General features: G+C 43.0%; 1 protein-coding gene across 23 annotated transcripts in view; it reads right to left on the bottom strand.

Moving 5' to 3' along the window:
• The window catches only part of MBOAT1 (membrane bound glycerophospholipid O-acyltransferase 1), a 111,210-nt gene that overhangs the window by 42,340 nt on the left and 44,012 nt on the right, over positions 1-24,858 (bottom strand). For 16 of the 23 annotated variants that reach the window (XR_015152427.1, XR_015152428.1, XM_086370086.1 and 13 more), the window contains 3 exons: positions 10,095-10,240; positions 9,157-9,234; positions 1-96 (listed from right to left, as the gene is read on the bottom strand). Coding sequence is in view for 16 of the 23 variants with exons in the window: in XM_086370086.1 (XP_086226212.1) it covers positions 1-96; positions 9,157-9,234; positions 10,095-10,240 (320 nt within the window). In the remaining 7 variants the exon portion in view is untranslated. Of the gene's footprint in view, positions 97-9,156; positions 9,236-10,094; positions 10,241-10,396; positions 10,564-19,948; positions 20,284-21,044; positions 21,138-24,858 lie in introns of those variants that run through there. The other 7 variants (XM_086370095.1, XM_086370085.1, XM_086370092.1 and 4 more) reach the window with 7 other exon arrangements.

The following is a 24,858-nucleotide window of genomic DNA, read 5'->3' as shown; positions in this document are numbered from 1 at the left end:
CCAGAAAAATCTGTAGTGAGAATTCCGTAGTGGAAGATGTAGATTCGACTGATGTGGCAGATTGTAAGGTAGCCCATTGCTACAAAAAAGGAGTATCTAGAACCAAAAAAAACCACCGAGGATCAGATCATTGTGCATGCAGTCAATCGACTTTCTCTTCTCTCCCTCACCCACCACATGCGATTAGCCGCCAAGTCCTACCTGGTCCACTTCCCTCCCAGCACATCCCTGCTCCTCAATTGCACACACACGGCTCTCAGCCCTTCATTTTTCCTCATCTGGACCACTGCAGTCGTTCTCGACTGGGGCAGCATGATGGAATCACCTGGGGAGTAACTGGCCCCACCCCCGGATATTCTAATTTCATTGATAAGGGATACATGTGGCAGGTGTGACTACAACGTGCACCCAGAGCTGGGAACCGCGGACCTGTAAGGTCCTGCACTCAGATCCTCCTCTTCACAAGCCATCCTGTTTACACAGTGATCTTCCTAAAATATAAATTATCCTGTTGCCAACCACTCCCTTCCTGAAACACTTTGTTCCCTTGGCTTCCATTCTCCTTGTTTCCTTCCCAGCTCTCTGGTCAGTTCTTCCAAGGCTCTTGCTCAGCCTATCTTCCTCCCTCTACTCCTTAGGCATCAGCAGTCCCAGTGCTCTGCTCAGAACCCTCCCTGCTGATGCCTGAGGCTTCAATTTCCACCTTCTCCTGTTCACTCCCTGGCCTCCTTCAGAGGATCATCCTATGGTATAAACCAGCAATGTACACACACACATGCATGCATGCCATTAAGAACATTCATCAACTTGTACACATAAAGATATATGATCATCTGATTAACCACTGTCTCCCTTACAAGCCGGAAAGCCCCATGAGAGTAAGGATAGTCACGTGTGTTTCATTCACCACTAGCTGAGACTGTCGCCAGTGTTGAATGAACACACAATAAATGAATGTTTCTTGACTTAAAAGCCACAGGGTTCAACCCTGGTTCAGGAAGACCCCACCTTCCCTGGGGCAACTAAGCCCACCGCTACTGAAGCCCATATGCCCTAGAGCCTGTACTCCACAACCAGAGAAGCTCCGGCAATGAGAAGTCCATGCACCCCAACTAGAGAGCAACCCCCACTGTCTGCAATGAGAGAAAGCCTGGACACAGCAACGAAGGCCCAGCGCAGCCATAGACTGATAAATAAAGCCGTTTAAAAAAGAGTTTTGCTCCTCCACCCCACGCCTACTCCCTACTGTCTAATCACATCAAAACTCCTGAATACAGCATTCCAGCTGCTGCACATGCTAAGCTCTACCTTAACAGTTCCTTTTTGGATCACCTCCAGTCATGTTCCATGTCCATCATGTGCTAAACCACACCGGACTGCTCCCTTCCAATTAAATCCTGAATTTTCAGGCCAGATTTCCTTCTCCTTCCTCTGTCTGCAACTCTTTGCTCCCTCATATGGTCTATCTGGACACAAATTATCTGATATCAGTTCAGTTCAGCCACTCAGTCGTGTCCGACTCTTTGCGACCCCATGAATCGCAGCACGCCAGGCCTCCCTGTCCATCACCAACTCCCGGCGTTCACTCAAACTCATGTCCATCGAGTCGGTGATGCAATCCAGCCATCTCATCCTCTGTTGTCCCCTTCTCCTCCCGCCCCCTATCCCTCCCAGCATCAGGGTCTTTTCCAATGAGTCAGCTCTTCACATGAGGTGGCCAAAGTACTGGAGTTTCAGCTTCAGCATCAGTACTTCCAATGAACACCCAGGAGTGATCTCCTTCAGAATGGACTGGTTGAATCTCCTTGCAGTCCAAGGGTCTCTCAAGAGTCTTCTCCAACACCACAGTTCAAAAGCATCAATTCTTTGGCGCTCAAATTTCTTCACAGTCCAACTCTCACATCCATACATGATCAATGGAAAAACCATAGCCTTGACTAGACGGACCTTTGTTGGCAAAGTAATGTCTCTGCTTTTGAATATGCTATCTAGGTTGGTCATAACTTTCCTTCCAAGGAGTAAGCGTCTTTTAATTTCATAGCTGCAATCACCATCTGCAGTGATTTTGGAGCCCCAAAAAATAAAGTGTGACACTGTTTCCACTGTTTCCCCATCTATTTCCCATGAAGTGATGGGACCAGATGCCATGATCTTCGTTTTCTGAATGTTGAGCTTTAAGCCAACTTTTTCATTCTCCTCTTTCACTTTCATCAAGAGGCTTTTTAGTTCCTCTTCACTTTCTGCCATAAGGGTGGTGTCATCTGCATATCTGAGGTTATTGATATTTCTCTCGGCAATCTTGATTCCAGCTTGTGCTTCTTCCAGCCCAGCGTTTCTCATGATGTACTCTGCATATAAGTTAAATAAGCAGGTGACAATATACAACCTTGATGTACTCTTTTTCCTATTTGGAACCAATCTGTTGTTTCATGCCTAGTTCTAACTGTTGCTTCCTGACCTGCATATAGGTTTCTCAAGAGGCAGGTCAGGTGGTCTGGTTTTCCCATCTCTTTCAGAATTTTCCAGTTTTTTCCAGAATTTTCCAGTTTCCTGTGTGTGATTGTGGTCCACACAGAGGATTTGGCTTAGTCAATAAAGCAGAAATAGATGTTTTTCTGGAACTCTCTTGCTTTTTCGATGATCCAGCAGATGTGGGTAATTTGATCTCTGGTTCCTCTGCCTTTTCTAAAACCAGCTTGAACATCTGGAAGTTCACGGTTCACATATTGCTGAAGCCTGGCTTGGAGAATTTTGAGCATTACTAGTGTGGGAGATGAGCACAATTGTGCGGTAGTTTGAGCATTCTTTGGCATTGCCTTTCTTTGGGATTGGAATGAAAACTGACCTTTTCCAGTCCTGTGGCCACTACGAGATTTCAAAATTTGCTGGCATATTGAGTGCAGCACTTTCACAACATCATCTTCCAGGATTTGAAATAGCTCAACTGGAATTCCATCACCTCCACTAGCTTTGTTCGTAGTGATGCTTTCTAAGGCCCACTTGACTTCACATTCTAGGATGTCTGGCTCTAGGTGAGTGATCACACCATCGTGATTATCTGGGTCATGAAGATCTTTCTTGTACAGTTCTTCTGTGTATTCTTGCCACCTCTTCTTAATATCTTCTGCTTCTGTTAGGTCCATACCATTTCTGTTCTCTATCGAGCCCATCTTTGCATGAAATGTCCCCTTGGTATCTCTAATTTTCTGAAGAGATCTCTAGTCTTTCCCATTCTGTTGTTTTCCTCTATTTCTTTGCATTGATTGCTGAGGAAAGCTTTCTTATCTCTCCTTGCTATTCTTTGAAACTCTGCATTCAGATGGGTATATCTTTCCTTTTCTCCTTTGCTTTTCATTTCTCTTTTTTCACAGCTATTTGTAAGGCCTCCCCAGACAGCCATTTTGCTTTTTTGCATTTCTTTTCCATGGGGATGGTCTTGATCCCTGTCTCCTGTACTGTGCCAGGAACCTCAGTCCATAGTTCATCAGGCACTCATCTATCAGATCTAGTCCCTTAAATCTATTTCTCATTTCCACTGTATAATCATAAGGGATTTGATTTAAGTCAAACCTGAATGGTCTAATGGTTTTCCCTACTTTCTTCAATTTAAGTCTGCATTTGGCAATAAGGAGTTCATGATCTGAGCCACAGTCAGCTCCCAGTCTTGTTTTTGCTGACTGTATAGAGCTTCTCCATCTTTGGCTGCAAAGAATATAATCAATCTGATTTCAGTGTTGACCATCTGGTGATGTCCATGTGTAGAGTCTTCTCTTGTTTTGTTGGAAGAGGGTGTTTGCTATGACCAGTGCGTTCTCTTGGCAAAACTCATTAGCCTTTGCCCTGCTTCATTCTGTATTCCAAGGCCAAATTTGCCTGTTACCCCAGGTGTTTCTTGATTTCCTACTTTTGCATTCCAGTCCCCTATAATGAAAAGGACATCTTTTTTGGGTGTTAGTTCTAAAAGGTCTTGTAGGTCTTCATAGAACCGTTCAGCTTCTTCAACGTTACTGGTTGGGGCACAGACTTGGATTACTGTGATATTGAATGGTTTGCCTTGGAAACGAACAGGGATCATTCTGTTGTTTTTGAGATTGCATCCAAGCACTGCATTTCAGACTCTTTTGTTGACCATGATGGCTACTCCATTTCCTCTAAGGGATTCTTGCCCACAGTAGTAGATATAATGGTCATCTGAGTTAAATTCACCCATTCCAGCCCATTTTAGTTTGCTGATTCCTAGAACGTCGATGTTCACTCTTGCCATCTCCTGTTTGACCACTTCTAATTTGCCTTGATTCATGGACCTAATATTCCAGGTTCCTATGCAATATTGCTCTTTACAGCATCGGACCTTGCTTCTATCACCAGTCACGTCCACAACTGGGTATTGTTTTTGCTTTGGCTCCATCCCTTCATTCTTTCTGGAGTTATTTCTCCACTGATCTCCAGTAGCAAATTGGGCACCTACTGACCTGGGGAGTTCCTCTTTCAGTATCCTATCATTTTGCCTTTTCATACTGTTCAAGGGGTTCTCAAGGCAAAAATACTGAAGTGGTTTGCCATTCCCTTCTCCAGTGGACCACATTCTGTCAGACCTCTCCACCATGACCCGCCTGTCTTGGGTGATATGGCTTATCTGATATGGCTGGGCTCTAATGTCACCTAGCATAGTCTTGCTCCATCCACCCCACCCCAACTCCCAACACAATTCACTGCTCAACTGCCTGTGTTTCTCCAGTGCTCTATGCTAACACATCATCATAACATTAAAATTACATGTATCTGTTTCTCCAATTCATTGTAACCTTAAGCACCCAAACTCTCGGCCACCAAGAGGTTCTCTTAACTGTTAGTTGCAATGAACTAAACTGAGAACATTAAACACCTTGGAAGAAAAGCTATGACCAACCTAGACAGCATATTAAAAAACAGAGACATTACTTTGCCAACAAAGGTCCGTCTAGTCAAAGCTATGGTTTTTCGAGTAGTCATGTATGGATGTGAGAGTTGGACCATAAAGAAAGCTGAGCACTGAAGAATTGATGCTTTTGAAGTGTGGTGTTGGAGAAGACTCTTGAGAGTCCCTTGGACTGCAAGGAGATCCAACCAGTCCATCTTAAAGGAAATCAGTCCTGAATATTCATTGGAAGGACTGATGCTGAAGCAGGAAACTCCAATACTTTGGCCACCTTCTGAGGAGAACTGACTCATTGGAAAAGACCCTGATGCTGGGAAAGATTGAAGGCAGGAGGAGAGGGGACAACAGAGGATGAGATGGTTGGATGGCATCATCGATTCGCTGGACATGAATCTGAGCAAGCTCCAGGAGTTGGTGATGGACAGGGAAGCCTAGCGTGCTGTAGTCCATGGGGTCACAAAGAGTCAGACACAACTAAGCAACTGAACAGAACTGAACTGAATGGTTCAGGAGCCCATCATAAACAGACATAAATTCACAAGGATGATTTTCAAACAAATGTAATAAAACTGGGAAGGTGTATATTCTGATACCGAATGATGTTGAAATTCACAAATTCACATTAAAATAACTCATCAAGACTAAATCAACCTCAGGAATAGTAAAGAAAGGATAATAAACATTCATCTGGTAGCAAGGGAAAGCAGGATGCTAAGCCAGATACAGTAAAGCACTCTATAACTTTAGTTCTCTTCATTATTTGCAAGCAAAGATGTTACCACACAGAAATGACTTTTCCCTCCCTGGGTTCAACCATAACCCCTTCCAGACCAAGAAGATGGTACACAAAGCAAATGTTTAAGAAAAAACTCCCTTATGAGCTGAAGTACTAGAATGGAGTTAGAGCTTTTCCCTCTAGTACCTGTCCCCCCTCCCAAGCCAGTTCACAAGGGTCAAGGCAGTAGCACAAAGAAGATTGGAGAGACTTTTCCAGAATCAATTTGAATCAAAAGGAGCTACGCCCATGCCTTCCTGGGACCCTTCACCCAGAGAGAAAAGCAAGTTCAATTCAATTATTATACTATGACCCACTTACCAAGGGTGGGGCCAAGTACTGAGTCCCCAGACAATAGAGAAATACATTCATTTCCCCTGAAAAACCTGAATCCAGGAGCAGCAGACAGAGCATGTATTCTGGGCCCAGACCAACATGAGTTCAAATCCAAGCACTGGCCAAACTCATCTGCAGGTGTGAGAAGTCAGGCCAGTAGTTACTTTAGGAAGGAAGGGTGTGGTAGAGATTGGAGCATGAATGACGGTGACACAGTCCTCGCTGACCTTCGTGGCAGTTGCAGGGGTGCATTCACTTTGTGAAAACTCACTCAACTGCAGAGCCATTTGTACACCCGGGGCTTTCCAGGTGGCACCAGTGGTAAAGAATCCGCCTGCCAATGCAGGAGACACAAGCAATATGGGTTTGATCCCTGGGTTGGAAAGATACCTTGGAGTAGGAAATGGCAACCAACTCCAGTATTCTTGCCTGGGAAATTTCATGGACAGAGGAGTCTGGAGGGCTACAAAGGAGCCAGACATGACTGAATGACTGAGCACGTACACCCATTCACCTCTCTGAACTTTCATCATTTTCCATCTTAGGAAAAAAAAAAATCTATACCCTATAGAGTTCTCCTAGAAAGAATATATTTGCCGTAATGATAGGAAATAGTAAATGTAATTGTATACTGATATACTCAATAAGAGTTTATATATCAATTTAATGAAACATATTTAAGAGAGCTTGGCCTCAAAAGTTGGTAACTGCATCACCAAGTTCCCACACGAGGCCTTCCATCCCAGGAGGTACTGTATTCTGTTCCAGTGGGTTCATATAAAGTAAGTGAACACCTGTGATTTTTGCCCAACAGAGTGGCCTGGGAAGTAAACAGCATCGGTACTTCATGAACTCTCTAGATAAATCCTGAATAACAGGCAGCTCTGCAGTGGGTTAGGTCCACATGGCAGCAAGTACCACCATCTTCCCCTCCTATTCCCAGCTATGCATAGAACACAACTCATAACTCAGGGAAAGGCAGAGGAAAACAATTCACAAAGAACCCAGCAATCTCGAAGCAAACTTAAGCTCAAACCATCCCCTGGTGGCTCAGTGGTAAAGAATCCACCTGCCAATGTAGGAGATGTGGGTTCAATCCCTGGATCGGGGAAAATCCCCTGGAGTAGGAAATGGCAACCCACTCCAGTGTTCTTGCCTAGGAAATCCCATGAACAGAGGAGCCTGGCAGGCTACGGTCCATGAGGTCACAAAGAATCGGACAAAACTCAGCAACTAAACAACAAACACCACGACAAACCCCACGTCGCATAGGCGGGAAGCCCGACACGCAAAGCCGCCGCCTGGCTTTTCCAACCTCATGCCGCTGCAAACAGCCAGGTTTCCTGACCCCTGCCTGGTGTTCTTTCCCAGCAGCAAGAGGAAACAACTTCCCTCCATGGGGAAATGTGAGCCACTCCTGACTTCGGCAGTCCTGGCAACCAGACAAGCACAGAAAAAGGAGAAGAACTTGTTCTGGCATTTTTTTCTTTCCAGTCTTAGGACACGGCCCTCTGCTACCACAATGTTATCATGAAGAAATAGTCAGAGCCTGCCCGTGAAGGGCTCTCCCTACCAACGCCGGAGGATTCCACTCCTGGCTGGAGACTAACACAGCAAGCCTGGAAATACAGCTGGACCCTCTGAAAAATGGACCCCACCTCACCAGCATCACACAGATGCAGGGAGAACTGACAAATTATAGTTTGTAAGGTAGCTGGAAATCTGCTTTAGAGATGTGACATTTTTATTCATCATTTAATTCCAGTGTCAAGTGGAGGAAAAGCCACGCATTTTTACCTCCTACTGAAAAAAAAAGCATTTTGTCATAACATGAAGCATTTCCCAAATCCATTCTTAACAAATTATAGAAATACCGATTTCTTATTTCCCTTCTGAAGGAATGACTCTATCCTCTTTAAGGAAGACACTTAGCAGAGAGATGACTAGAATTCAAATTTCCCAAGTTCATTCGAACACAAAGTTAAGTGACTATCCAAGTTAAAAGCAGGCAAAAATATTTTCCCTTGCAAACCAAAATTTTATTGGAAGTAATTACAAGATGATACACTAAAAAATTAAATTCCAATTCTTTTAAGAAGGAAAACTATTGTGCCAATAGTCTTATTAATCAAAGAGTTTTCTGAGGTTGAAATAAGGCATTTGCTTTTCCAGAGAAGTTATCAAAAATGAAGCCATTGAAGCATGAATGTGTTTTCAAGTATATTCAGCCATTCATTCCACAAATATTTACTGAGTCTTTACTTGTGCCAGGTATTGTTCTAGGCTCTGAGGCTACAACAGTGGAGAGAAAAGTCTGTGTTTTCACAGAGCTCACATTCCAGTGTTACTGAGAGGCTGAATTAATTCTGAGGTTTCAGAAAGACCACAGGAATCAGAGACAATACAAGACAGCCACTCCAGGTATTTTCCTGGATTGTCCAAGCATGCAGCCTTCAAGGTAGAATTAAATTACTTCTGCACTTTGAAATCAAAATAGCATAGTAAGAATATTTCTTCCCTTTTTAACACTTCTTTGGGCACATTTAAAGTATCCAAAGTTTTGACACATGTCATACTCAGAAAATCAGAGCCAAGTTCAAGATAACAGACATATCCATCACCCCCTCCCCAGGCTGCTTCACACCTCTCATGATCCCTTTCACATCTCCCTGAGCCATCTTGCTGCCAGTTACCCCAATCTGATTTCTGTCACTACAGCTTAGTTTGCTTTTTTGAGAAGAGAATTCGTGGGATCTCCTTCATCCAGCACATTGATGATGAGATTCATCCATGGCACTGTGTGAGGCAATCACTCATTCTTTTTCATGGTTGAGTAGTATTCCATAAGGTGACCACTTTCCAGGTTGGTGCCATGACAAATGAGGCTGCCTAATTCTGATAAACTCTCTTTCCCCTGAGTCCCAGTTTGCATCACACTTTTTTTTTCCCAAACAGCTTTCTCCAAAGACCCCCAGAATTTAAGGTTTTCCATCCCTCCCTTCAGATATCCCAGAGAACTTAGGATATACCATATGTGGCTAATGGAGAAGGCATCTCTTCATCCTGGAAACAGATTTCAAAGATCATGAAAGAGCTCACCTTGCATTGTTCATCCCCAGGGTCTTACCTGTGAATATTGGATATGCTTGCAGTGACCATGATTCCATAGCACATTAACACCAGCACAAAAAGATGCACAGAATACCTGCAGGACATTGTGGGGAGAAAGGGAGGACACCGAATGTATTTCATATTAACATACCTCTTGGCTGTCTCCACCTCCACTCCCACCAAAAAGCAAGTGATCAGTCAACTCATGTTTATTTAAGAGAAAATAAATCAAGTATTTTCATTCTATGCAAATAAGATACCTTGAAACGACACTAGGAAGTCATGACATAGATCTCCAACTGCAGAGAAGAGAGTTCTTTCTAACTTTAAAGTATCAAGACCAAAACTGAGCTGCCCCAGACACCAACACTTTGACCTTGGGGTGATTCAAAATACTCATCATCCTTTCTCAAATTTTCACTGGAGGAGGAGGAGCCATAAGCTACTACTCTGAACAAATTCCCTCAAGTTGAACTTCTAGAAATGTTTATTTCTAGAACTTCTTCCCCAAGAAGTATCCCTCCCATGAGATCTGCCCAGCTTACCTAGCAGAGAAAAGGCTTTCCCTGCTAAAGGAGGACACATTCCCAAAGACTGGCCCTAAAACTTTTCTTCTACTCTAAGTGCAGGATTAATGCCACTATCTCTAGCAGTGATGCAAGAAAAACACCAATAGCTATAACAGTTAGGAAAAGTTCCTTGCTAGGAAAATTCCATTTACATGATCTTGGGTGAGATCAGCAGAAGTCTAATTTTAAGAAAAATTCACTGAATTAACTTCTATTAGAGTCAATTTATTGGTTTCAGTTTCTGGAGATTCCTGCAATATCCCCATTATTTTACAATAAGAGTAAATGTCATATTTTTTCTTCCTTAGTGTCTGGGAAATGCCAAGAATATCTCCACAAAACACTCAAATGATAAACATTTAGAACGTAGGAGGTTCATACTCACCAGCCAAAACAAAAGATGACAAAATAGATGCCAAAAATGGTGGCAAATGCATGCCGGACAGCAGGACTGGTTTCACCGGGACTCAAGTAGAGGCGGAACCAGAAAGCAGCACACAGAGCAGAGAGCTGGCAGGCCACAAAATTCACCTGGACGGGGAAGCGAGAATCAGAACCTTTGCTGTTTGGCCCGAGTGTGGATTTTCTTTCCCTCCTCCTTGCAGACTCTACATCAAGATGCCTCTCAGACATGGATGTTTTGCTCGGTAGAGTACTCGTTTGGAGGATGTTAAAAGATAACCATACCCTCATCTGGTAGAAGAAGTGACCAACCCAAAGGTTTCTTCTCCAGTCCTTTGAGATGAGGCAAAGCTGCTTTCCCACCGACAAACTGGAGACTTCTTATTGGAAAGAGCCTTAGTTGACTGTGAGGTCACTTTGCTGAGCGTCTTCCCTACCCTCAGCCCTTAGCATTATCCTAAGATAAAGAACGTATTCTTTTTGAGATGCCGATGAATCAAATCCTTGAGGCTTCCCTCACTGTGAAGTGAAGTGAAGTAAAAGTTGCTCAGTTGTGTCCAACTCTTTGCGACCCCATGGATTACACAGGCCATGGAATTCTCCAGGCCAGAATACTGGAGTGGGTAGCCTTTCCCTTCCCCAGGGGATCTTCCCAACCCAGGGATTGACCCCAGGTCTCCCACATTGCAGGCAGATTCTTTACTGGCTGAGCCATAAGGGAAGCCCAAAAATACCAGAGTGGGTAGCCTATCCCTTCTCCAGCAGATCTTCCTGACCCAGGAATCAAACCGGGGTCTCCTGCATTGCAGGCAGATTCTCTACCAACTGAGATATCAAGGGAAGCCCTTTCCCTCACTGGTACCTAAGAAAGCAAATGCTTTTCCAAAACAATCACCAGTTGGTTTGCGGGGGGCTTTAAAATTTTTTAAAAAATATGGACTGTTTTTTTTTTAAGTCTTTATTGAACTTGTTATAATATTGCTTCTGCTTTATGTTTTGGTTTTTCGGCCCTGAGGTATATGGGATCTTGGCTCCCCGACCAAGGATCAAACCTGCAACCCGCTGCAGGGAGTGAAATCTTAACCAGAGAAGTCCCTCATCAGCTGTTTTCTGACTCTAATTTTTCTCATTTTAAATTAACACCAAATAAGAGATTGCCCAAATCCAAGGGGGTATTCCAAAGACGCTCAGAAAAAGAGACAGCCCTGTATTAAACTTTCAATATCAAAAACTATCTAGTTATGTAAAATAGGCACTATATTTCCTTAGAAAAATCTCAATGACCTCTCTCTCAAAAATATTTTACCTAAAAGAAACTATAAAATATTTATAATTTCCTAATACCCTTAGGTATGCAGAGTACATCATGAGAAACACTGGGCTGGATGAAGCACAAGCTGGAATCAAGATTAATGGGAGAAATATCAATAACCTCAGATATGCAGATGACACCACTCCTATGGCAGAAAGTGAAGAGGAACTAAAAAGCCTCTTGATGAAAGTGAAAGAGGAGAGTGAAAAAGTTGGCTTAAAGCTCAACATTCAGAAAACAAAGATAATAGCATCCAGTCCTATCACTTCATGGCAAATAAATGGGGAAACAGTGGAAAAAGTGAGAGACTTTATTTTGGGGGGCTCCAAAATCACTGTAGATGGTGACTGCAGCCATGAAATTAAAAGACACTTGCTCCTTGGAAGAAAAGTTATGACCAACCTAGACAGCATATTAAAAAGCAGATATTACTTTGTCAACAAAGGCCCGTCTAGTCAAAGGCTATGATTTTTCCAGTAGTCATGTATGGATGTGAGAGTTGGACTACAAAGGAAGCTGAGTGCCGAAGAATTGATGCTTTTGAAGTGTGGTGTTGGAGAAGACTCTTGAGAATCTCCTGGACTGCAAGGAGATCAAACCAGTCTATCCTAAAGGAGATCAGTCCTGAATATTCATTGGAAGGACTGATGCTGAAACTCAATATTTTGACCACCTGATGCAAAGAACTGACTCATTTGAAAAGACCCTGATGCTGGGAAAGATTGAAGGCAGGAGGAGAAGGGGACAACAGAGGATGAGATGGTTGGATGGCATCACCAACTCAATGGACATGAGTTTGAGTAGGCTCCGGGAGTTGGTGATGGACAGGGAGGCCTGGCGTGCTGGTCCATGGGGTCGCCAAGAGTCAGACACAACTGAGCGACCAAACTAAACCGAACTGATACTCTTAGGAAAGAGCAAGGGACTTAACACAAAATATATTGAAAGGTTTAACCATTAAATTAACCCTAGAGAAAAAAAAAATTAACCCTAGAAAAGTACTTTAGACTTTTCAGAGTATTCAGAATGAAAACTTCAGCATCAGTTTGCTTTTAGAAGGGATCAAGGACATAGTATCTGAATAAATCAATTCCTTTTGAAGTGGTCTTTCATGGCTCTTCCAGCCATAATGGTCTCTGATTCCACATCTGACCAGCATCTTTTCCCTGAACTCTTGGTGCTCAAATGCAACACTTCACAATGGATTAAAAGTTTCCCCCCTATACACAAACACAACCCACCCCTCCAACCTTCTTCCCAACAATGAGTCTCTAGTCAGTCCTCAGATGTTCCAGAGCAAACTGGAACCTCAGGGTTCCAGAGCAACCTATTCTAAGGCGAAAGTGAAAATACACAATGGCAGCACTTAGTTCCAGCAGGAAGGTTCTAGCAGAATTACTTTTCAATGACTAGAGGAACATCCTAAAAGGTACACCCTGAACCACAATTAGATACCACGTCACACCCATTAGGATGGTAATTACTTTAAAAACAAAATAATGAGCATTGGCAAGGATTTAGAGAAATTAGAATCCTTGTACACTGCTGGTGGGAATCGAAAATGGTACAGCTGCTATGGAAAACAGTACTGTGGTTCTTCAAAAAATTATAATACAGCAATTCCACTTTGGGGCGTATACCCAAAAGAACTGAAAGCAGGGTCCTGGAGAGATATCTGCCCACCAGGTTTAGAGCAGCATTATTCACAACATTCAAAAGGCAGAGACAACCCAAATGTCTATCAACAGATAAATGGATAAGTAAAATGTGGTATAAATACATACAATGGAATATTGTTCAACCTTAAAATGGGGGAAATTCTGACACATGCTACAACACAGATAAACCTTGAAGATATTATCCTAAGTGAAATAATCCAGACACAGGACAGATATCTGATTCCACTTATATGAGGTACCAGGCTTCCCTCATAGCTCAGCTGGTAACGAATCCGCCTGTAATGCAAGAGACCTAGGTTTGATCCCTGGGTTGGGAAGATCCCCTGGAGAAGGGAAAGGCTACCCACTCCAGTATTCTGGCCTGGAGAATGCCATGGACTGTATAGTCCATGGGGTTGCAAAGAGTCGGACATGACTGACTGACCTTCACTTCACTTCATATGAGGTACCTAGAAAAATAAAATTTATCAAGACTGAAAGCAGAATGGTGCTTGCCAGGAACTGAGGGGTGGAGAGAATAGGATTATTACTGAATGGATATGGAGTTTCAGTTTTACAAGATGAAGAGAGTTCTGGAGATGGATGATTTGGAAATAGTTACATGACAGAGTGGGTGTACTTACTGCCACTGAATTGTACTACATGCTTTAAAATGGGAAACCCTGTATCACGTATACATTACAGTTTTAAAAATATACACAGGCTGGAGCACAATATCCATTTCTTTCTGTTTCCTAGTTCATATCAATACTGGTAGCTGGTAGGAACTATGACCATCTCTCCAGCCAAGAGTGGCTACCTGGCAACAATTCATACACGAACATTGTTAGATCTTTCCTCCTTTCCTCTCTGAAGGGTTAACAAAACTAGACGTTATATTTTACATACGATGTTACATTTCAGAAATAAATCCACAAACGGGTTTGATTTAATCTATGGGATCTACTTCCAAATAATCTTACAGGGAGGGAGAGTGGAGTGAGTATAAGTCAGTGGCCCTCAACTCGGGAGGGTGTGCTCCCCAGGGAACACTTCCGGTTGTCATAACCAGGACGCGGGGAGGGGTGTAGTGCTCCTGGCATCTAGTAGGTAGAGGCTAGGGATCCTGCTAAATATCCTACAAGGCACAGGAGAGCCTCCCATCCAAAGACTTTTCCAGTCTAAAATGTCAATACTGCTAAGGTGAAGAACCCTGGTATAGATGAAACCAGGCTGGCCATGAGTTTAAAATTGTTGAGGCTGTGTGTTGGGCACTTGAAAAGTTTGCTCTACTGACATCTCCATGTTCACCTTTATGTTTAACCTTTTTCACAATAAATAGGTTTTTAAAACGACACAGCTCCAGGACCTCCCTGGTGGTCCAGTGGCTAACACTGTGCTCTCAGTGCAGGGGGCCTGGGTTCGATCCCTGGTCAGGGAGCTAAACCCCACATCCCGCAATGAAGACCCCATGTATCGCAACTAAGATCCATCACAGCCAAATAAGTTAAAAAAAAAATTTTTTTAAATAACACAACTCTGGAAAGCAAGTCACTGACCTGAGATAATACAGATTTTAAACCCTAGTGATTCCAAGTAGTTGAAATGAAGGTTTCTTTATCCTCATCAGAGAAACAGCTAAATTAATGAGGAAATACATATTAATATATGAACAAACCAAAACAGTAAAGAGATGATGCCTTCCTAAATAGGAAAAGAACCACCTTTTATGAAATGATCAAACTCCTGAAAGAAGAAAGCCAAAAGTGTCACAAATACAAGAGAAAAGGATTTCCCTTCAATAATAATCAGATTAAGTACTTGTCACCTCCCAGTCCCTGACCAGAAATAGAACCAGGGCTTCCCTGATGGCTCAGTGGTAAAGAATTGACCTGCCAATGGAGACACGAGTTTGATCCTTGGGTTGGAAAGATCTCCTGGAGTAGGAAATGGCAACACACTCCAGTATTCTTGCCTGGAGAATTCCATGGACAGAGGAGCCTGGTGGGCTCGTGGGCTACAGGCCATGGCGTCACAAGAGTCAAACACGACTCAGAGACTCAACAACAGTCTTACCGGGCTGCAAGACCCAGCCTCACCACTTACAGGGTGAAGAGTTACAAAGCTCATTTCATCTTGGCTCCTAGAGCATGTGGTGGAGGTAATAACAGTAGTACTAGGGACTTCCCAATTGGTCCAGTGGTTAAAACTCCACATTCCCAATGCAGGGTTCAATCCCTGGTCAGGGAACTAAGATCCCTCATGCCACGTGGTATGGACAAAAAAAAAAAAAAATAGTAGTTGTCCTTCTCAAGTTGTTTTGAGGACTAAAGAAGTTAATGTAGAAGATTGCTCCAAACAGTCCTGGCACTGACAAGTACTTGCTATTAATATTATTCTATATCCACTAAATTATCACAGGAGGAGGAGGAGGCAACAGAAATGAGATGGCTGGATGGCATTACCGACTCAATGGACATGAGTTTGAGCCAACTCTGGGAGATAGTGAAGGACAGGGAAGCCTGGTGCCCTGCAGTCCATGGGGTCAGAAAGAGTTGGACACAACTTAGCCACTGAACAATAACAACACACAAACTGTGCATTCGATAAACTTAACACACAGTCCCCAGTTAAGTCACAGCACTAAACTGCTGTGTTGTTAAGAATTGGCTTCCCCAGTCTCTTTGTTGGCCTTGGACTGATTCCCTTTCCCACCCATCATTCAAGCAGCTGCCTAAGCCCTCCACATTCCTTTCTTCCCCAGGGACAAGCCATGCAGCCTAGGATGAGAGAGGCAATCCCTGGGTTTTCCAGTTCCTGAGTCGACTTTTCTAAACCTAAAGCAGAGATAAATCTGAAAGTCAAAACAGTCTCCAGAACCTTAGGAAAGTTTTTCTTTTTCCTTTTTAATTCTGAAAGCTTATCTTCATAGCTGAAGAGCAAAACTGAAGAATTTAAAGCATGGAGTTTTACCATAATCCTACAGGGGAGAAAAGCTCTTAATGATATAAGAGCTATTTTTCGGCACAAAAGTTGATAAAAGTGTTTGGCCAGCAGACTGAAGGAGAGACTCCATGGGGTTGAACTAGCACTTGGGGCTTCCCTAGTGGCTCAGCAGTAAAGAATCTGCCTGTAATGCAGGAGCTGCGGGTTCAATCCATGGGTCAAGAAGATCCCAAGGAGGAGGGCATGGCAACCCACTCCAGTATTCTTGCCTGAAGAATCCCATGGGCAGAGGAGCCTGGTGGGCTACAGTCCACAGGGTCACAAAGAGTTAGACATAGCGACTTAGCATAGAACCACACAGGACCAGCACTTAGACACCCGGACAAAAGGGTAAAAGGAAAGATGCTCAGACCATTAAGTGGACGGGATTCCTAGAAAAGCCTAGAGGAAGCATGCAGGTATCACAGTAGAAAAGATGGTTGCCTGGCTTCTCAGAATGCAGCCGGGGGAGATGGCCAACTGTATAGAGAAGCACTCTAGAGGAACACAAAGATGGAGTAGAGACCAGCAAAGTCCCAATGGCACAGGCACCCGATGCCTGCCAAGAACACAAAAGCCTGCAACTCATTCCCAGGTGTAGAGGGAGACAAACCTTCATAGCCTTAAACAGAAGTGAGTTGACTAAAACTGGCAATTCAGCTTGAAAACTAAATTAAGTTTAGTAGGGAAAAATGTTTAAAGTTCTATTTTTTTGTATTATCTGTCTGTGGCTGTAAATCTTATTTTTTTAATATTTTGCTTTATATTGGAATATAGATGATTAACAATGTTTTGATAATTTCAGGTAAACAGCAAAGAGATCAGCTATACATCATAAACATGTATCCATTCTCCCCCAAACTCCCCTCCTATCCAGTCTGTGTGACTGTAAATTTTAAAACCACAATTACCTATTAGAAATGTGCACCAAATTTTTAATACAAACACAAAAAAGACACCTCAATATTATTTCTAATGGCAAGAAGAAGCAAACTAAAAGTTCAACAATTAGTAAAGACACTGGTTAACATGTGAAAAAAAGGATACACCTGGCACCATAGTCCTTTCAAAAGGAATATGGTAGATAGTAGTTACTACAAGTAACACTTCTGACCAACTCCTGGAAATTTATTCATTGGAATGACAAAAAGCTTAATGCCAAAAGATATTATTTATGAGACAAAATGAAGCAAAATCTACCTACATGTAGGATAATAGAAAGATAGTAATTAATGGTACTGTTCAGTATAACAGTATTAAAAATGGGCCTTACAAAGCACCTATAATAAAATGAAAAACATTTGCTATAACTAATAAAAAGCAAAAGATAAAACTGTATCGATATGTACAACTATATTTTAAACAATAGTAGCATGTGAAAAGGCAAAGACATGTAAAATTGAATATGGCTGTTTTATCAGGATGGCAGGGATCTTGGCAAATTCTTTGTAAACTTTTTTCCAATTTATAATTGCAATTTCCATATGGAATTTCTCATACACACAACACCACACACAATCAGGGCGCTTAAACTCATAACAATTCTTATTTAATTCTGCTTACTCTATCCTCAGGGCTGCATTTATTAGCACTTACTATATATATCAAGTTTAGGGAGGAATTAGGCATAAACTTGAAAAAAACTTCATCTTAAAGAAAAACGTGCTTTTTACAGGCAGCAAAATGTCAGGAGTTAACCATGAAGATGGGCAAAGAAGATGAAAATAGATAGCTTTACTTTTAATAAACCCTTCCCTGGTGGCTTCAGATACTAAAGAATCTGCCAGCAATGCAGGAGACCCAGGTTTGATCACTGAGTCAGGAAGATCCCCTAGAGAAGGGGATGGCAACCCACTCCATTGTTCTTGGAAATCCCATGGACAGAGGAGCCTGGCGGGTTACAGTCCATGTGGTAGCAAAGAGTCGGACACGACTGAGCAACTAACTAACACTTTTACATGTTCATATTTAAAAGGAAGGTGTGCCAAATTTTTGTTTTTCTACTGATGCCCTCCCTCTAGAGCAGGAAAGCAAGCTGCATTTCCATTCGTGATGTCCAACAACACGCCCTTCACAAGGAAAGGATTGCCCAGGCCGTTCTGCAGAAGGAAATGGTATAGCACAGCTGTTTTGATCAAACACAACCCGTATTCAGCAAGACCTCAATTTCCACTACTCTCGCAAGATTTCAAAGTCACGGCAAGGAAATAAAACATGTGCCCAGGGAGGTGGGAGGGAGTTCAACGGACACATGAATTCAACATATCTATGGCTGAGTCATGTATGGCAGAAACTAACACAATATTGTAAAGCAATTATCCTCCCATTAAAAAAAAAAAAAAAAAACATCACCAAAGGCCCATCACTTAGTGCTTAGTCGCTCAGTCGTGTCAGACTCTTCATGACCCCATGGACTGTAGCCCGCCAGGCACCTATGTCCATGGGGATTCTCCAGGCAAGAATACTGGAGTGGCTTGCATGCCTTCCTCCAGGGGATCTTCCCAACCCAGGGATGGAACCAGGGTCTCCTGCATTGCAGGCGGATTCTTTACCAGCCACAGGGAAGAACAATCACAATGAGCTGCAATCTTCCAGTGGAAGTTTCTGATCTTTCTGCTCTCATGTGCTGCTTGAAAGGCATTTCTTGGGGATTTATGTTCCAAAAAAAAGCCCCCAAACTTTGCCAGGAGCGCAAAACACTGCCTTCCTCCTAATGAAGAGATGCAAGCTGGCTATTTTTAACAAACAGCAAATATTAACAATCCAAAATTATTTCCCTACCACAGTGATTTACCGGCGGCTCACCAATGAGACAAAGGCAGCTGTTCAGGCCTGGAATGTTTTTCTCAGCAGCACTGCCTTATATGCCCCAAGACGAAACCAACCTAATTAAACAATTCCTTATTTAAAGGCAAGCCGTCCCTCTCTCACAAACAGTGCTCTTTTGCATTGCCTCCTACAAATGAATGTGGCTGGGGAAGAGAACAAAAAATGCAATTCCTTTCTGTACCACAAAACAAAAAGTGGCTGTACCATACTCTTTAGCTACTTTGCACTTTCAAAGACATCCTTGTCATACTTTAATTCCAAGCTCCTTGGGAGGTCAGCAAGAAACACCTTCAAATCTGTGATAAGCCATTTTCCAAGCTTGTAGGTAAGCAAACAGTACTTAAAAGTGATAATCAATGTGCAAATTTATAACCAAACTCCTAATTGATATTCCGTCTCATTGTAACAACACTATTTTTTTGAGTGCTTACTAAGTGTCAGGCAGAGTAATAAACTTTATACAGACGAAGTCCTTTCAGCTTCACAACTTTATGAAGTAGCTTACTCCTGCTTTACACAGGAGGAAAAGAAAAAACAAAGGCTGAATTCACAAAGCCAGTGAGCAACAGAGCCAGAATTTAAAACCTGGCCTATGTCCCCACTGAAGATACTATATCACTTCCTTCACTTTCAAATAGTCTGCCCAGAAATACTATCACTCTGGGGAGAATTCAGTAGCTGCCTGTATTAGTTTGCTAGGGCTGCCATGTCAAAGTATCACAGACTGGAGGGCTTCAACAACAGAACCTTGTTGCCTCACAATTCTGGAAGCCCCGAATTCAAGATGGCGGCAGGGTTGTTTTCTTCTGAGGCCTCTCTCCTTGGCTTGCAGACAGCCGACGTCTCCCTCCCAGAGGGTCTTCCCAAAGACCTCATTTAACTCAGTGACCTCTTGAAAGATACTATCTCCAAATACAGTCACGTTCTAAGATACTGGAGGTGGTTGTTTGTTGTTCAGTCACTCAGTCATGTCTGAATCTTTGCGACCCCACGGACTGCAACACACCAGACTTCTCTGTCCTTCACCACCTCCCGGAGTTTGCTCAAACTCACCTCCATTGGGTCAGTGATGCCATCCAACCATCTGGGAGTTAGGACTTCAGAACTGGGTTTTTGCAGGAACATAATTTGGCCTGTAACACTTCCCAACAAAAAACCCTCGACTCAAAGACAAGGAATGAAACAGACCTCATTTTCCTTGTGCCTGCAGGTGGGAAGTTAGCAACACCCAAACCAAACTGTGAGGGATGCCCCCTCCTCGCCTGGAGGTACGTCTCAGCCCACTGCAAACGGGACTGAGAGGGCTTCCCAACAGTGCCCTGGCCTCCCTGCTCCTACTTAGGTCAAAAGCTCATTAGCCCACAAAGGGTTCACACTTGTTGAGAAAGTTCATGACCCCTCAGCCTTTTGTTTCGAACACACACGTGTAAGTAGTAACAATTGGCACTGATTGAGCATGTATGTGTACTGAGCAACACAAATACAGGCTGTTTTTCTAAATGTATGTGCTCAGTCACTCAGTTGTTTCCGACTCTTTTGCAACCCCATGGACCGTAGCCTGCCAGGCTCCTCTGTCCATGGAATTTCCCAGGCATGAACACTGGAGCAGGTTACTGTTTCCTCCTCCAGGGGAATTTCTGATTCAGGGATGGAACCCTCATCTCCTGCATCGGCAAGGAGATTCTTTACCACTTCACCCCTATCATCTCACTGAATCTTCCCAACAATCCTCAAGGATTACTGAGGAAACCAAGACGTAAAGTAAATGGCCCCAAACACTCAGCTCCAGGGCAGCTCCAGGAGTTAAAGCGAGATGCTTAGTCATTGCCTGTGGTTGTCTCCCAAGACGTCAGGCTTGTCCAGGGGGAGGCTTTAATTAAGCTGCTCAAAGTCATTTCCAACAACTCTTCAACTTGTGCAAACTTTCTCTCTGAGCTTTTAAAAAAAATTTTAATATGGACTATTTTTAAAGTTTTTATTGAATTTGTTACAATATTGCTTCTGTTTTATGTTCTGGTTTTTTGGCCCTAAGGCATGTGGGATCTCAGCTCTCCAACCAGAGATTAAATCCACACCCTCTGCATCAGAAGGCAAAGTCTAAACCACTGGACCACCAGGGAAGCCCTGCTCCCCAACTTTTTATACTCACTTAACAAGCCTCTTTCCACTAGTTCAGAGTAAGTCATCCAGTCCTTCTGGAATGAGATAACCCTCCCTGGTGGCTCAGCAGTAAAGAATCCACCTGCAATGTAAGAGACGCAGGTTCGATCCCTGATCCAGGAAGATCCTTTGGAGAAAGAAATAGCAACCCACTCCAGTATAGTTCCCCGGGAAATCCCATCAACAGATGAGCTGGACAGGATACAGTCCATGGGGTTGCAGAAGAGTCGGACACAATTTAGCAACTAAACACCTTCTCAGAACAGTATCCTATATACTTGTTTAGGGTTTAAATTGTACAGGAAGACTCATGGCTGACCTTATTCTGTAAACATCATGCCATGCATTTATTATAATTTACAATGAAAACCCTTTAGAAACTGACTCCAGTGTATACAAAGGGGAAAATACTTAAGCCACCTCTTTAGCCATGGCAAAGAAAAACCTTAATATAGGTGGGTAGTATCTTTTAAGGATATCCCTCTAGCTTGCCTCCCACCTCATAAACCACATCCTTATAAGCCCTGGCCAAGTAGACAGGGAAGACTGGATAGAATTCAGGATTATTTGAGGAATCCTGGGAAACCTTGCCCATAAGCATGCTGTCATCCACCTCCCTGGAGATACCATTTCCCCATTAGAATTAATTTCATTGTTAGTCAGTTAATAATAGCTAGTATTTAGAGTAGTCTTCCCTGGTGGATCAGATGGTAGAGAATCTGCCCGCAATGCAGGAGACCTGGGTTCAATGCCAGGGTCGGGAAGACCCCCTGGAGAAGGGAAAGGCAACCCACTCTGGTATTCTGGCCTGGAGAATTCCAGAGAGAAGCCTGTTGGGCTACAGTCCACGGGATCACAAAGAGTTGGACACGACTGAGTGACTAACACTATCAGTATTTAGAGGGATGGCTAAAAGCTTCATTTGGGTTTTTCCATCACATCTTACAGAAAAACCCAGATGAACTTTTGACCAACCCCATATATTCCAGCACTGCTCTAAAGTCCTTCTGCCTGTAAGTCATAGATAGGTTACAAAATTTTCCTAAATATCACACATTTAAATGGGGATTTAAACTCAATATCACACACCTAGTAAGTGGCAATATGGGGATTTAAACTTGGGGAGACAGGGTTCAGAGTCCATCTGCTCAGCCCCCCTAGAATGATTCATTTAGTTCAACCTTCTCATGTAATTCCAACATCTCATTTTTCAGATAAGAAAAGCGGAGCCCAGAGATGGCCAATCACTCAGCCAAGTTCATAGTCACCAAGCAACAAAGTGGCCTGATTCCAGTCCAGAGCACCCTCCCAAAACTCCCCACCAGCCTTGGGTGTAGGGGCTTCCCTGGTGACTTGGTGGTAAAGAATCCACTTGCAACACAAAAGATGCAGGAGACGCAGGTTCGATCTGTGGGTCAGGAATATGCCCTGGAGAAGGGCATGGCAACCCACTCCAGTATTCCTGCCTGGAGAATCCCATGGACAAAGGAGCTTGCTGGGCTACAGTCCACAGGATCACAAAGAGTTGGACATGAACGAAGCAACTGAGCACACGCATGCACACCTGGGTGTGGGGTGAAAATAAAACAAGGTGCAGGGGAGCCGACAGGCCCATCTAGAAACAAGTTCTCAGTGAAGACCCCTGAACTGCCAAAGGGAAGGGGGACACCAGCTGCTGAAGGCACCACTGAACACACAATGCAATATTTGCAGACAACTTTATGATATTTTTAATTGAGATAAAACTGACATATAACATTATATTAGTTTCAGGTGTACAACATGTGTCAGTAGCTCAGCCATGTCCGACTGTTTGTGACCCCATGGGCTTCAGCCCACCAGGTTCCTCTGTCCATGGGCTTCTCCGGGGAAGAATATTGAAGTAGACTGCCATTTCCATCTGCAGGGGATCTTCCTGACCCAGGGATGGAACCTGCATCTCCTGCATTGGCAGGCGGGCTCTTTATCAGCTAGGCCACTAAGACTCCCTTACAGGTTTACAATGTAATGGTTCAGTATTTGCAAATATTGTAAAATGATCAACAGAGTAAGTCTAGTTGATATCCATCACCACACACAGTTACAACTTTTTTTTCTTGTAATCAGAAATTTCAAGATCTACCCTGTAGTTACTGTATAACACAGGGAACAATATTCAATATCCTGTAATAACCTATAATGGAAAAGTAATCTGAAAATATGTATATATACATACATATATGTGTGTGTGTATATATATATCATGAAGTGAAGTATGAAGTGTTAGTCGCTCAGTCATGTCTGACTCCTTTGTGACCCCATGGACTGGTGCCTGCCAGGCTCCTCTGTCCATGGAATTCTCCAGGCAAGAATATTAGAGTGGGTTGTCATTCCCTTCTCCAGAGATCTTCCCGACCCAGGGATCTAACCAGGGTCTCCTGCACTGCAGGCAGATTCTTTACCATCTGAGCTACCAGGGAAGCCCATATGTATCTCACAGCAACTCTCAACTAGACGTTTTCTCATAAAATTAATAAATGCTCATTTGAACAACTGAACAATACAGAGAAATGCAAGGGAAAAGCTCAGTTTCCCCATCACCAAAACCTTCCACACACCATTCTTCTTAGCAACTACAATATGTGTTTAAATACTTTTTTCTATATTTACAAAAATATACCCATATACATGGTTTCTCCTTTTAATATAATCATATAAAATCATATAAAAGTCACCTATAGCTCAATTTTTCACTTAAAATATGACAGACATCTTCCCAAGTCTGCTCACACTGAGCTAAGTTATACTGTTTAACACTGCATGATATTCCAAAACACTGTTGTTGGAGGAGAGGGGAACACTTCCCACTTCATAGATTTCCATAAGGAAGAATAATCTCCACTCCCTTCCCTAGGAGGGAAAATACAAAAGGAGAATTTCCACCTTCTCTCCACTGTGATTCCGCACTTCCTCCTATCCAGGGAGGGAGGAAATGACTAGCCCAACTGGTGAGTCTGAGAGGAGACACTGGGTGTGCTGGACTCGCTTGGAGACTTCGGTCTTTAGTGGCCAGTCTGCATTCAGACAAGGACGTTCTCTGATCTGTGCTCCCTCCCCTGCTGCCCTTCCCCCATCACCACCAGCAGTTGGGAGCATAAGTCCATCTCATTCAAGAATAAAGAAATAAGAAACACAGTCAATCAGCTTTATCACTAATAAGACAATACTTTGATCTCCCTCTGTCCCTTGGGTCTTATTTCCTAATTGGTTCGCTTCCCAGGTGGCTCAGTGGTTAAAAAAAAAAAAAAAAAAAATCCGCCTGCAATGCAGGAGATGCAAGAGACTCACGTTGGATCCCTGGGTCGGGAAGATCCTCTGGAGGAGGAAACACAACCCACTCCAGTATTCATGCCTGGAGAATCCCATGGACAGAGGAGCCTGGCGGGCTACGGCGCACAGAGTCGCAAAGAATCAGACACAACTGAAAAACTGAGCATGAGCATGCATGCATGCTAGCTAGGAGAGGAATTGTTGATTAGTTTCCCCAAACTCCAAAATTAGGAATGCAGCATAATTTATGCCAGCATTTTCCAACTGCCAAGTGGTTTCCAGTTTAGGGTCATTACAAATAGCATGATAAAAAACAAATTCCTTGTACATGCATCCTTATGTACTGGTGATTTTATGTCTACAAGATAAAATTCCTAGGAGTTCAGTCAAATGAAATGTTTATTTAAAATTTTAAATAAAAATTTGAAGCAATTTTTTTACTCCCACCTTCCCACGAGTTACATATGTGTCCTTACCCTCACACTTGGATGCTA

This window comes from Bos grunniens, chromosome 23, assembly GCF_055505025.1.
Source record: "Bos grunniens cultivar Pamir isolate PY7600 chromosome 23, Bosgru_T2T1.0, whole genome shotgun sequence".
In the NCBI taxonomy this organism is placed as follows: Eukaryota; Metazoa; Chordata; class Mammalia; order Artiodactyla; family Bovidae; genus Bos; species Bos grunniens.
This window is presented reverse-complemented; position numbering and strand designations above follow the sequence as displayed.